The sequence below is a fragment of the Carettochelys insculpta genome, chromosome 4 (assembly GCF_033958435.1).
Source record: "Carettochelys insculpta isolate YL-2023 chromosome 4, ASM3395843v1, whole genome shotgun sequence".
Classification (NCBI taxonomy): Eukaryota; Metazoa; Chordata; order Testudines; family Carettochelyidae; genus Carettochelys; species Carettochelys insculpta.
In genome coordinates, this window is record NC_134140.1 from 138,605,507 (window position 1) to 138,618,553 (window position 13,047).

Genomic DNA, 13,047 nt, shown 5'->3' on the forward strand with positions numbered 1-13,047 from the left:
GAGGCTGAGGGGTTTACCCCCTTCCCTCCGCCACACTCCCCCCAGCAGCAGCATTCCCCTGGCTTTCCCCAGCTGGGGGAAGTCAGAGGGAAACCATACCTGTCCCCTCCCCCACCCCCAGGCTCCAGCTACCAGCTTCCCCCAGCAGGGGGAAGTCGGCAGCTGGAGCCTGGGATTTTGACATTTGTGTTAATACTGTTAACACCTATGTCAAACTTGCACAGAGCAGGGGTTTATTGTAATCTAAACTGATATAAAGTTCAGTTATGTTCATATGAAAAAAAAGCCCTTTTGGCATGTGTAAGAAATAAGTATGTAGAAAGTAAAAACATTATTAACTGGTATAGAAATGTAAATGCACATACATAAAAACAGTAACATATTTCAACATTTTATTGAGATAAGCCAGAGACCTAGCAGCCAATCTTACTGTGTCCGCCTTTTGAAATTTCCTGCCCTCCTCCCACCTTTGCTTACCCCTAGATTAAGCAATAGGTAAGCGAATGGTAGGGTTGAGGCAGGAGAAAAATTTTGCTTTGCCAGTCTCACTGGATGGATGTATGGCACCATTATTAACACAGTTCCTGTTTTCTTACCATTAACATAAGGCATTGCTCCATTACAGCATCCTCCATCACCACCATCATTTCTCATCATCCCATCTCTTCCTTTTGCCTGCCTTCCACAGGGTTTTATCTGGGGCTGGAGCAGCAGAGATGAAAAGCAGATGAAAAAACGTAAAAAGTTTGCTCACCCCTGTCTGTAACATGATTGTCAACAAGACAGCAGTTTAGGCTCCAGGGCCCTTTTGTTGTCAGATGGGTCTTCCTGTTTACCAGACAGCAACGTTTGCAGATCTTCCGGTCTGAGGGCCAGGCAGTCTGACGGCTGTTAACAGAGCCGATTGCTCTTTTGATCAGCTCTTATGTGTAGATGCAATCTGTGGACAGAAGTTTTGTGGGGCAAACCCTTCCGACAGTGACTTCTGTCGACAGAGTAGTGTTCCTCTTTTTTCCTCTCTGAAAAGCGGGTGAACTCTTAGGGACGCCTCGGCCCTGGTATTATGAATCAGACTGTGGTATAGGAAGAGGAACGGCAGACCAGCCAGACACACTTCAATATGTGCGTGCGAGGCTCTCAGAATAGAGGCCCTGGCGTGTTCGAAATATTATCCCCCTCGCCCCCCCACGCTGCAGCGGAGCGTCTTTGCGGCCCGCAGCCTAGTCACGGGGGCAGCCACGAGCGGGTGGGTGAGACACAGCTTTTTCTTTAAGGACACCCCTGAATCCCCAGCTTGGGCTTCCCTCCGGTTGGCCGAGGTGCGCTTCGGTCCGCAGCAGCGCAAGCGATGGCCACAGCTCGTTGCTAGGGCAGCCTCGCTCCCCGGGGAACGCCCACCCCATCTTCTTTCCCGGAAAAAGACGAGCGCCTCTTCTTTTCCCAGTCCTCCCTGCAGAGCGTCCCCTCCCGCCGGCAGGTCACCGCAGGAGCAGGGAGCCCGCAGCGCCGCGTGCTCCCCAAGGCTGAAGCGGGTCTCGCCACGAAAGCTCATCACCTAATCAATTACTAACAGCAACGAAGGGTCCTGTGGCACCTTACAGACTAACAGAAAAGTTTTGAGCATGAGCTTTCGTGAGCACAGACTCACTTCACCAGGTGCTCACGATCATGGTGCATCTGGTGAAGTGAGTCTGTGCTCACGAAAGCTCATGATCAAAACTTTTCTGCTGGTCTATAAGGTGCCACAGGACCCGCCGTTGCTGTTACAGATCCCGACTAACACGGCCACCCCTCCGATACCTAATCAATTACTATTGGTCTGCAAAGTGCTCCGTGGCTCCGCCTCTCCGCGCCTGCGCCGCGCTGCCGGCGGCCGGATGCAAACAGGGCGCAGCCAGGCGAAAGGCTGCAGAGGGCGCTGCCGTGGGGACCAGTCCGGCCTCGCCCCGGGGGCCAGGGTGGGGCTGGAGCGCCGGGACTGCCAGAGAGAGAGCGGCGTTTCCCCGCACGCCCGCCAGGTGCCAGCAGAGGGACCGCGGCCCATTCACCCGCCGACCGTCCCGCCCCGCCCCGCCCCGCCGCGTTCTGTGAATGGAGGCGGGCGGTGACGCGCCCTATCGCGGAGGCGGGAGGGCGGTGACGCGCTCCATTGCCGAGAGGGCGAGCGGCGCGGCGCGGCGTGGGGCTGGGCCGGCCGCGGTAGAGGGCGGGCGGCGCGCGCTATGTGGGAGCTGCGCGAGCTGGAGGGCAGCGCGCTGCGGCGGCTCCTGCGGCGCGAGGCGGGCCCCGGGCGCTGCTCGCCGCCGCCGCTGCTGCTGCTGGACTGCCGCTCCTTCCTGGCGCACAGCGCCGGACACATTTGCGGCGCGCTCAACGTGCGCTGCAACAGCATCGTGCGGCGCCGCGCCAAGGGCGCAGTGGGGCTGGAGCAGATCCTGCCGCCGGCCGAGGCCGAGGTGCGCGCTCGCCTGCGCGCCGGCCTGTACGCAGCCGTGGTGCTGTACGACGAGCGCAGCGCCCGCGCCGACAGCTTGCGGGAGGACAGCACCGTGTGGCTGGTGGCGCGGGCCCTGCGCCGCGAGACTGCGCGCGCCGACATCAGCCTGCTCAAAGGTGCGTGGCGTGATGGGGGGGCGAGGGGGTGTCGGAGTAGGGGGACGGGGGAGCCAGTAGGGGGCGTGGTGTGATGGGTGCGGGGGGGGGCGGTGGAGCACGAGGAGGTGAGGGGGTGTCGGAGTAGGAGGACGGGGGAGCCCGTGGGATGTGTGGTATGATAGGTGCGGGGGGGGGGGCGGTAGAGCACGAGGAGATGAGTGGGTGTCGGAGTAGGGGGACGGGGGAGGCAATGGGGGGCGTGGTGTGATAGGTGCCGGGGGGGGGGGCGATGGAGCACGAGGAGGTGAGGGGGTGTCGGAGTAGGAGGACGGGGGAGCCAGTGGGATGTGTGGTATGATAGGTGCGGGGGACGGTAGAGCACGAGGAGGTGAGGGGGTGTCGGAGTAGGGGGACGGGGAGGCAATGGGGGGCGTGGTGTGATAGGTGCCGGGGGCGGGGGGCGATGGAGCACGAGGAGGTGAGGGGGTGTCGGAGTAGGGGGACGGGGGAGCTAGTGGGTGGCGTGGTGTGATCGGTGCGGGAAGAGGGTTGCGTGGTGGGCGGACCAGTGTTATGGGGGGAGGGAGTGTGCGTGGCGGGGGGCGGCGGCGGGTACGTCGGTGCTCCTGCGTGTGGCCGGGCCGGGCCGGGCCGCTCGCGTGCGGGACGCGTGTCTCCGCTCCGCGGGGAGGCCGGGGTGAATGACCCGTGTGTGGGGCGGGGAACCTTTGGCGGGATTCCCCGGCGATCTGTGGCTGCGCACAGCTGGGGTGGCGGGAAGCCTTTGATGTGACGGCGGCCTTGTCCGCAGTGGAGCGGGTGCCCCAGACCGCTGCCCGCATGGGGGCTTGTGAGACCCCCTCTGTCCGCGCACACCCACGCAACGCGCGTGCCGCGTTTCTCGCGCGGCCGTTGGCCGCGGGCGGTGGCGCAGGATCCCCGTGTGTGCGTGTCGCGTTGCAGGCCCGTCCCCCCCGCCACTCCGCTCCCCGCCGGCGGGGTAGGGGGGGCACGGCGCTGGGAGTAGCGGGGCTGGGGGCGGCCCTGGGAGTACCTGGGAGTGGCGGAGCGGGACGGGGCGCTGGGAGTGGCGGAGCGGGGGGCGGGGCTGGGGGCGGCACGGCGCTGGGAGTAGCGGGGCGGGGCGGGGGTCACGGCCCTGGGAATGGCGGGGCACCGCGGGGGGGGGGGGCACGGCACTGGGGGTAGCGGGGCGGGGCGGGGGTCACGGCCCTGGGAATGGCGGGGCACCGCGGGGGGGGGGGGCACGGCACTGGGGGTAGCGGGGCGGGGCGGGGGTCATGGCCCTGGGAATGGCGGGGCACCGCGGGGGGGGGGGGGGGGGGCCACGGCACTGGGAGTGGCGGGGCGGGGCGGGGCGGGGCGCTGGGAGTAGCGGGGCGGGGCGGGGCGGGGGTCACGGCGCTGGGAGTAGCGGGGCGGGGCGGGGCGGAGGGAGTAGCCGGATCCCGCGTTTCCTTCCTTCCATTCACGCTTCGGGCGCGGCCCGTTCATTCTCCGCGCTCCCGGCCAGCGGCTGCGGGCGGGATGGGGGGGCGGTGAAGCACGTGCGCAGGCTCTGCCCGGCCTCGTTTGCCCGAGCTGGAGCCTGCCCGGCGCAGCGCGCCCGTGGCTTACCCTGGGCGCCCCGCAGCAGTGGTGCGGATTGTGTGCGCGCCGCAGGCGTGTCCCGCCCGTTTGACCGCTCACGGGGCGGGGGTGCCCCTGCTGCCCTCTGGCAGGCCCGCGAGGGAGATCTGAGGTGTTTTCCGGCTATGAGGTGTTTGGGGCTCCCCCAGGAGCGGGGTGGTATTAGAAGCAGAACGAAATTTAGAAGAGGGCCGGCCCAGTCCCCCTCTCTTTGCAGTGCTGCAGCGTGGGGCGGCCTAGAGGGGGCTCGGCTAGCAGTGCTGGCTCGCACTGCCTGCAGCGATGGGGCAGAGCCGAATGCGAAGTCCCTTGGCGTAGGGCGAGGGTGTCACGCTCTCAAGGTGCCTGCTCCCTGTATGGCTTAGACAGAACAGTTGGGTCACTTTACAAAAGTCCCCTTCAGGGACAGGTCCAGTGCCTCTCCTGTTTGCCTGGTTGTGCCCGTTTCCTGGAGCCGTGCAGCCACCCCTGGATCAGACTGGACCTCTCCCTGCTGACTTTACCAATGGGCTTTGATGTGATTAGCTGGTTTTCTGGCTGTTAAGAGTATAATTGAACTACTGCATTGTATTTTCAGGAGTATGACACTGACATTGAGGTCCACAGGATCCCTTACAGGCAAGGCACGAGTTTTAGGTAGACCAGGTTGGAGCCACAGGCAGGTTTTTGACAATTCAAAATAGTCCAGAGAGAATGCCAAGCAATCCTGTAGCACCTTAAAGATTAACAAATTTATTTATTTCATTGGTAAGACCCACTTTTTCAGATTCCTAAATGCGGGAATGTTTGGAGGCGGGGGAGGGAGCATGAATTTTGTCAGTTAGAGGTTCTTTAGTGCAGTACTATCACTTAGGAGTTCAGTGATCATCGTACTTGTGGTTGTCGTCTTTCCATAGTCACTAAATTATATAATACAAAACTTTATAGCGCCTGGCACTCCCAGCCTCCCTCACTCTAAATAAATGCCACCCCAGAGCCTGGCACTCCCAGCCCCCCGACAAATAAAGCCCTCCCCCAGAGCCTGGCACTCCCAGTTCCCCCTCATCTAAATAAATGCCCCCCTCCCCAGAGCCTGGCACTCCCAGTCCCCCCATAAATAAATGCCCTCCCTGAGCCAGGCACTCCCAGTGCCCGCATAAATAAAGCCCTCCCACAGGGCCAGGCACTCCCAGCTCCCACCAATAAATGCCCTCCCCTTCCTTCAACTCCACCCTGCCCTGGTCTAATTCAGTGCCAGTGACTCACCAGAGCCCCTGGGGCTGCCGCTGCTGCTGCCATGCACTTCTCCTACCACTTGATGAGATGCGTGCATGAGTGGGCAGACAGCACTCCCCACCTGTGGCTCTCAGGAGGGGCCACATTTAAGGGCTCCTAGAGCCACATGCAGCTTGAGAGCCATGGCTTGTCCATCCCTGTATTCACCACAACCCAGTGTCCTATTCGCCACATGTGGTGAGTAGCAAACATGTTGGACACCACAGCTTTAGTGTCTTCCTCTCTTTTCATTCAGCTAAGGCTATGCAAATATCCGGAATAATTTTTTTTCTCTGCTAAGCTGAGTGTAGAACATATTTAAAATGTACTTGGTTTTCCTGGTGCGCTTCAGCCATTTCCACTTTTAAAGCAGACTGATCTCTGCAGGAGGTGGGTTTGTAATGGCAGAACTACTCCGGTCTTCAGGGGTGTGGCTCAGTTGACACAGGCTGATTTTTTTTGCTGTAGCAAAAACAGTCTGAAGTGTAGCTGTAGAAAGAAACATCTAGAACTGGATGGTATCTGTTGCTGATTTAACAAGCTACACCCCAGCAGTCGCTATTTAAAAAGGAAAAAAAACAAGGCAACAGTAATAACAGTTTCATGCCCTTAGATTTTATTATTTTCTTTTTTGGGTAATGTGAGGAGATCTGTGTGTGGCCAGCTGATGGTGAAAACATTAACAGATTGGTTCAATGTACTATTTGACATCTTATGTTGTGCTAGTTACAGTAAAAAAAAGCAGCAGGAGCTTGCAGAACCTAGTGTACCTGTTTGGTCTTCTGTTAATCATAAACCACTCTGCTGCCAATAACTACATGCAAACAGAATTTGTGTCCATACAATGACTGTCTTATTCACTTAAAAATTGTTTGACTGAAACGGGTCTGGATTTCACTGGGGCCAGGACTTCATCCCAGTGTCATTGGAACTTGCTGAGTGGAAGGTAGAGGTACCATCTGGATGTTGACTAGAGAACAGCCTGGGCCCTGATGCCACAGTTCAGCTCAGTCCTTGGATGTACACAGAGCACTGGTGTCTCTGAGGGTTTCCCCTGGGAGCGGTGACTGACTTAAAACATGAAAACTGTTTGTAGATATCAAACGAGAAAAAACCAGGATCCTGATAAACGTGGTCACCGCATGGCAGCCTAGCCACTGTGAAGGGAGAGAAGTGTCATGTCACCTCGCCAGCGCACAGTCAGTTGTCATCCTACACTTCTATTATCCCTTCTAGCATGAGTGTTTCTGTGAATGGAGATTCTGCCAGCTCACCCATTATGTGGTGGGTGTTAGAAGAGCACCCACAGTCCATCTTCTTCTGTGATACCTTTTGCTGCTGGTTATGCTACATAGCCACACCTCAGTGGCCGCCAGGGGAAAAGCGAAGCCTGGGCCTACAAAAATAAGGTTACATGAGAATTTGATATGTTCTCTTTAGTGGCCCAAAGGATCAGTTAACGAAGATTTCTGAAATCTATTTATTGCTGTGTTTCATGTGTAATAAGGGGCAGTATGTTGGAAGGAGAAACGTAGATCAAGTAATTTAGTCTGCTAGAATTTACAGAAACTGCTACCAAGGAATGGTAATTGGAAGACCGGCAAGTCCAGAACTGCATTTCTCTGGTTGGGATGAAACACACCTATGGATTAAGGTTTCAGCAATTAACTTAAAAAAATAAAGGCTTTAGTCTGGCTAGTTTCCTGCAGTGATAATGAAAGAGCTGAGTGGTGTGCACAATATAAATGTTTAAACAGAGGTCAGTGCTTACCAAGATGTTATAGTCGCCAGTGTTCAAAAGAGAGAAAAAAATCCATGAAAGTAAAGAACGGCAGATGACATTTGAGATTCCCTGCACTAGAGGCCCATTCAATAGCAGCTTTGTTTTGTCTGGCAAGAAAATTTAAAGCCATCTGTGATTGAATATCACATGGACAATCCTGAAAACCAACCAGCTGTTTCCATAGCCTGATCAGATCTGTTTGTGGTTTCTGTTTATTAATAGGCGTGTGATACTGCAAACTGTGTGTGTGGAAATAACCCTCTTCTGATTCTGTCAGCTGCAGAGCTTGGGAGAGCTGGGCTGAGAGCGCACGCAAGCCCCTTTTGAACAGGGAGGTCTGCAGTGTGCTGAGAGGGAGGGCACGAGTAGAGTTGCTGCTGAGAGCAGCATCAGCCCAGAGTTCATAGACAATGAGCATCTGATTCCAGGCTGTCTTAAGAGTAGCTGGGTCTGGTGCAGCTTGTAACTTACACTTGTGCAAGTGATAACACAAGTCAGCTTCACTTGCAAAGGAAACCTGGTTTCCCCCTCCTCATTCATCTAATGCTTGTTACATCTGGTGCTGAACACAGGATTGTGAGATCATTTGGGGGTTGGAAGTAGAGAGGGTAAAACCCTTTAACCACCACCATGGGGCAGTTTCCAAGGGGAAGGAACTGGCTTGTAAATGGCAAGAGATGGTGATAGCAGCCCAAGGAGGTGTGGAAAGAGAAGTCTCAGACACTGCAGATGTTGCTTCCTCTAGACAGTGATGGCAGCCAGTAACTCATTTGTGGCCCCGCCAACTTGCTTTGGAAAGCTGACCTAACCTGTTCTCTGTTCCCCAAGACCATTTGAGCTAGCTCCCAACTGTCTTGCTCCCGCTCTCTGCTCAGCTGCCTTTTCAGTCTCTGGAGAATGGGGCCTTTGAAGATGTGCTGTTTGCCCTTCCTTTGTTCCCTTGGTGTGAACAACTGGACCAATGGCCTCTGTAAGGTCCTTTTGTCTTTTGGGCCATTTAAAGCCAGATGAGCAGCTCCCAGCCTTTTCCAGAGGAGGACCCATTCTGACAATTCATGAAGACTTGGTGACCCAAGGCAAGTCAAAACCTGGGTGTGGGGGGTGGGCAGCTGTGCCATAACTAGCTAATTTTGCACCAAAGCCAAGCATATAAGATTGTGCCCTTCATGTTTATATATTCACAACAGTTATTTCATAGGAAAGGGGAAATGTATTGATAAAATAACACTGCATTTACTATCGTTAATCAAAGTTGAGGTGGAAAGGCTCATCCCCAAAGTGCTCCCCCTGGCTTAAACCCCACAGTCAGAGGCTAGGGGAGTCGCAGTCAGGGGCGAGGAGGGGGCTACAGGAGTGACACTGAGGGGCTAGGAGTCACTCAGGGGCAGGTGGGAGGGGGCTGGGGCAGGCACAGGGTCCTCCCTCGGCTGGAAGCCAGCTGGGGCATGGAGCTCCAGCCAGCAGCGCCAGCCACCTGGGTGTGGGGGGAACCCTGATCCCCCTGCCACAGCTGGAAAAGGTGCAGAACCCTGGGCTATCAGTGCCAGCTGTGAGAGCCCCAGCTGGTACAGGGGGAACCCCCATCCCTGCAGCTGGAAACTGGCTGGGGCAGAGCCCTGGCTGGCAGCACCAGTTGTGGGAACCCTGGCTGAAGTGGGGGGACAGACCCCTGACCCCTGCACCTGGAAGCCAGCTGTGGCAGAGCCTCCCTGGCAGTGCCAGTGGTGGGGACCCCAGCTGGGGTCTGTTGGAGGGATCCCGACCTCACATGGTTGGAAGGTGGCTGGGGAGAGAGCCCTGGCTGGCAGAGCCAGCTGCAGGTACCCTGCTGGGGGTTGGAGGGGGAACCCCACCTTCTGCAGAAGCTGGAAACCAGGGAGCTAATCAGCTCTGCCCTCCCTCCCAACCTCAGACCCAGGCTACTACCTCACCCAAACTGGGCAGTGCTCCTCAGATATGCAGTTCCCTGCCCTGTAGCTGAAATGGTTCTCAGTTTGATTGGCTTAACTGCCTGAGGGCTGTTAATCCAATTAATGAGTACCACCTCAGTGTGACTGGCTTCTTAAGAGCCACCTGTGGAGCCACCCACCCCAGCCCATGACCCTTTTCAAATATAATCAAATTAATTGTGACCCATGTTTGGGAAAGGCTGAGCTAGATAACAGGAAACTGCCCTGCCATCCTTACCTGAGCTGCAAATCTGAGCCCCCATTCCAAGCTAAACAGATATTTAACTAATCCCTGACCCTATCTTTTATAAATATGCTGTAAATGCAACAGTGTGATGCTGTTGCAAAAAAAGCAAACACGATTCTGGGATGCATTAACAGGTGTGTTTTGAACAAGACACGAGAAGGCATTCTCCCGCTCTACTCTGCGCTGGTTAGGCCTCAGCTGGAGTATTGTGTCCTGTTCTGGGCACCGCAGTTCAAAAAGGATGTGGAGAAACTAGAGAGGGTCCAGAAAAGAGCGACAAGAATGATTAAAGGTCTAGAGAGTGTGACCTATGAGAAAAGGTTGAAAGAATTGGGCTTGTTTAGTTTGGAAAAGAGAAGATGGAGGGGAGACATGATAGCGGTTTTCAGGTATCTAAAAGGAGTCATGAGGAGGAAGGAGAAAACTTGCTCTTCTTGGCCTCTGAGGATAGAACAAGAGGCAACGGGCTTAAACTGCAGCAAGGGAGGTTTAGGTTGAACACTGGGAAAAAGTTTCTTACTGTCAGGGTGGTCAAACAGTGGAATAAATTGCCAAGGGAGGTTGTGGAATCTCCATTGTGGGAGATATTTAAGAACAGGTTAGATAGATGTCTGTCAGGGATGGTTTAGATAGTACTTGGTCCTGCCATTGGGGCAGGGGGCTGGACTCAATGGCCTCTCGAGGTCCCTTCCAGTCCTAGTATTCTATGATTGGGCTTGTTGGCTCAGTAGCCCCGACTGGTGCGAAAGATGGCGCAAGGATTCCATTTTGGAGCACTTGGAAGAGGGGAAAGTGACCAAAAGTAGCCAACATGGATTCACCAGGGCTAAGTTCTGCCTGACCAATCTGATTAGTTTCTATGATGAGATGATAAGCTCTGTGGACATGGGAAGGTCAGTGGATGTGATATACCTTGACTTCAGCAAAGCTTTTGATATAGTCTCCCACAACATTCCTGCCCATAAGTTAAGGAAATATGGATTGGATCCTTGGACTATGAGGTGGATGGGCCCAACAGGTAGTGGTCAACAGGTCAGTGGTCTCGATAATCTGGATGGTGGTCTGTTTCAAGCGGAGTGCCGCAAGGCTCGGTTCTGGGGCCAGTGTTGTTCAACATCTTTATTAATGACCTGGATGAGGGGCTGGATTGCACCCTCAGCAAGTCTGCACATGACACAAAAACTAGGGGGGGAGAGGTAGAGACACAATCCAGAGTGACCTGGATAAATTGGAGGACTGGGCCAAACTAAATCTCATGCAGTTCAACAAGAAGTGTAGTGTCCTGCACCTGGGACGGAAGAATCCCAAACATTATTATAGGGTGGGAATCGACTAACTCAGCAGCAGTATGACGGAAAGGGACCTGGGGTTATGGTGGATGAAAGGCTGGATATGAGTAAACAGTGTGCCCATGTATCCAAGAAGGCGAATGGCATACTAGGGTGCATTGGGAGGAGCATTTTGAGAAGATCTAGAGAAGTGGTTGTTCCCCTCTATTCAGCACTGTTGAGGCCACATGTGGAATATTGTGTCTAGTTTCGGGGGGGGCCCCCAGTATGAAAAGGAGGTGGATGTATTGGAGCAGGTTCAGTGGAGGGCAACCAAAATGATTAAGGGTCTGGAGCACAAGACCTATGAGTATAGGCTGAGGGATTTGGGCTTGTTTAGTTTACAGAAGAGAAGACTTAGGGGTGATTTAGTAACAGCCTTCAGCTGCCTAAAAGGGAGCTCCAAAGAGGAGGGTAAGAAACTGTTCTCAGTGGTGTCAGATGGCAGAAGAAGGAGTAATGGTCTGAAGTTGAAGAGGGAGTGGTGTAGGTTAGATATTAAACTACTTCACCAGGCGGGTGGTGAAGCACTGGAATATGTTGCCCAGAGAGGTGGCGGATTCTCCATCCCTCGAGGTTTTTAAGTCCCGGCTTGACAAGGTCCTGGCTGGGATGACTTAGTGGGGGTTGATCTTGCTTGAAGCAGGGGGCTGGACTAGATGACCTCCTGAGGTCCCTTCTTGCCCTATGATTCTATGAAAAGATGCAGCTAATACTGAAGAGGTGGGCAAGGTAGGTAGGTAGCTGTGCATGCCTATGGGTCTTTGAGCTTTGCTGCCTCTTTGTGACTATTCGCCCTGTTGGAGAGTGGTTGCTGTGTTAGTGTAACCTAACAAAACAAAAAACCAGACCTGTAGCACCTCAAAGAGAGCAAAATAACTTATTAGGCAATGAGCTTCTGTGGGGCAGACCCCCTTCTTCAGCTCTAGAAATAGTACTGAAAGTGAATTGGTATGATGATCCTATAACAGAGAGAGAGGGAGAGAGATACCTGGCTGTTACCTACTAGTGCGCTGTTATAGAATCGTCAGGCCAATTCACTTTCAGCACTATTTTCAGTACAGCGCTAATCTCCAGATGCGAAGGGGGTCTGTCTCACGAAGTTCCTCACCTAATGAACTATTTTGTTAGTCTTTGAAGTGCTCCAGGACTGCTTTTTTCTTTTCCACAGGGTTTTTGAGCCTGAAGATGGTGCAGCTTGGGGAAAGAGCTGTTAGCCTAGAGCGCTGGAAGGGGTTGTTTTGATCTACTACCCACCTCCCACAGCTGTACTTGCAGTTGGGCAACTTGCTTTAAGCGAAATGAAATGTGACATATTGGGGCGGGGGCTGTGTTTGTGTATAGGCAGAGCCCAGCACAGGCTGCCCCACCTGTCGGGATGAGAGGGTTAGACTAGCTACTGCTCTGGTAAGTGTGCTTCTCATGTTGGTAAGCAGTGAGTCACAGCTGTGTACTGAGCTCACAGGGTCACACCACGGGGGCTAATGTGCAGCCACGGCTGGGGTCTGCTAGTGCCACCCCTTTGAAGGGTTGGGGGGGTCATGCTTCATTGGTGCAAACCTCTGTAGCAAAGCTTGCAGGCCTGAAGAAATGATCCCATCAGAGCAGAGGTTGTGTCACACAGGGCTGGTTGACCTCTGTTTCTGCTCCTTCCCTGGCCATACACTGCTGCCAGCCTGTGGTAGGCAGTGCAGCCAGCGGGGTCAGATGACTGCTTTCCCATGTGGGATATTTGTGGGTGGGAGGTGGTGTGGGGCAGCAGATACTGGCAGCCTGGCATGGGAGAGCATGAAAAATGGCCATCTGCAGCCTGGGCCCTGGGCTAAGGCCAGATCAGAAATGAGTTGGTGCACAGCTCTGCCCGAGATGCAGTGGTGCTGCCAGGCACTGGGCCCAGTCTTTCAGAACAGCTTGGAGCCCTGCCTGCAGCACTGGGCACGTGTCTTCTCACGCCGGGAGCAGACCAAACAATGACTTGCCACGGGGGGCAGCCCACAGCACAACATGGCCCCATCTAAGACTGTGCGCTGGGGATTACACTGACACCAGCCACTAGTGCAAGGAGCCCAGAAGAGGTGCGGTGATCTGTGCCCGAGTAGGCCAGGGAATGGGACTGCACTCAACCACCACTAGTGGCAGCTACGCTGTGTACGTGGGAGGCATGCAATGGTGCCTAGAAAGGTGTTGATGCTCCGCCCTGGACAGGGCTGAGCCCTGTGGCGGGAGGGTACCAGAGTGCTG

At 55.0% G+C, this 13,047-nt stretch overlaps 1 protein-coding gene across 4 annotated transcripts in view; it reads left to right on the forward strand.

Annotated features, from left to right (window-relative positions):
* Positions 1–2,170: 2,170 nt before the first annotated feature.
* The window catches only part of DUSP4 (dual specificity phosphatase 4), a 46,134-nt gene continuing 35,257 nt past the window's right edge, over positions 2,171–13,047 (forward strand). For all 4 annotated transcript variants that reach the window (XM_074993942.1, XM_074993940.1, XM_074993943.1 and 1 more), the window contains exon 1: positions 2,171–2,613. In XM_074993942.1, coding sequence (XP_074850043.1) covers positions 2,223–2,613 — 391 coding nt within the window. In that variant the 5' untranslated portion in view covers positions 2,171–2,222. The remainder of the gene's footprint in view (positions 2,614–13,047) is intronic.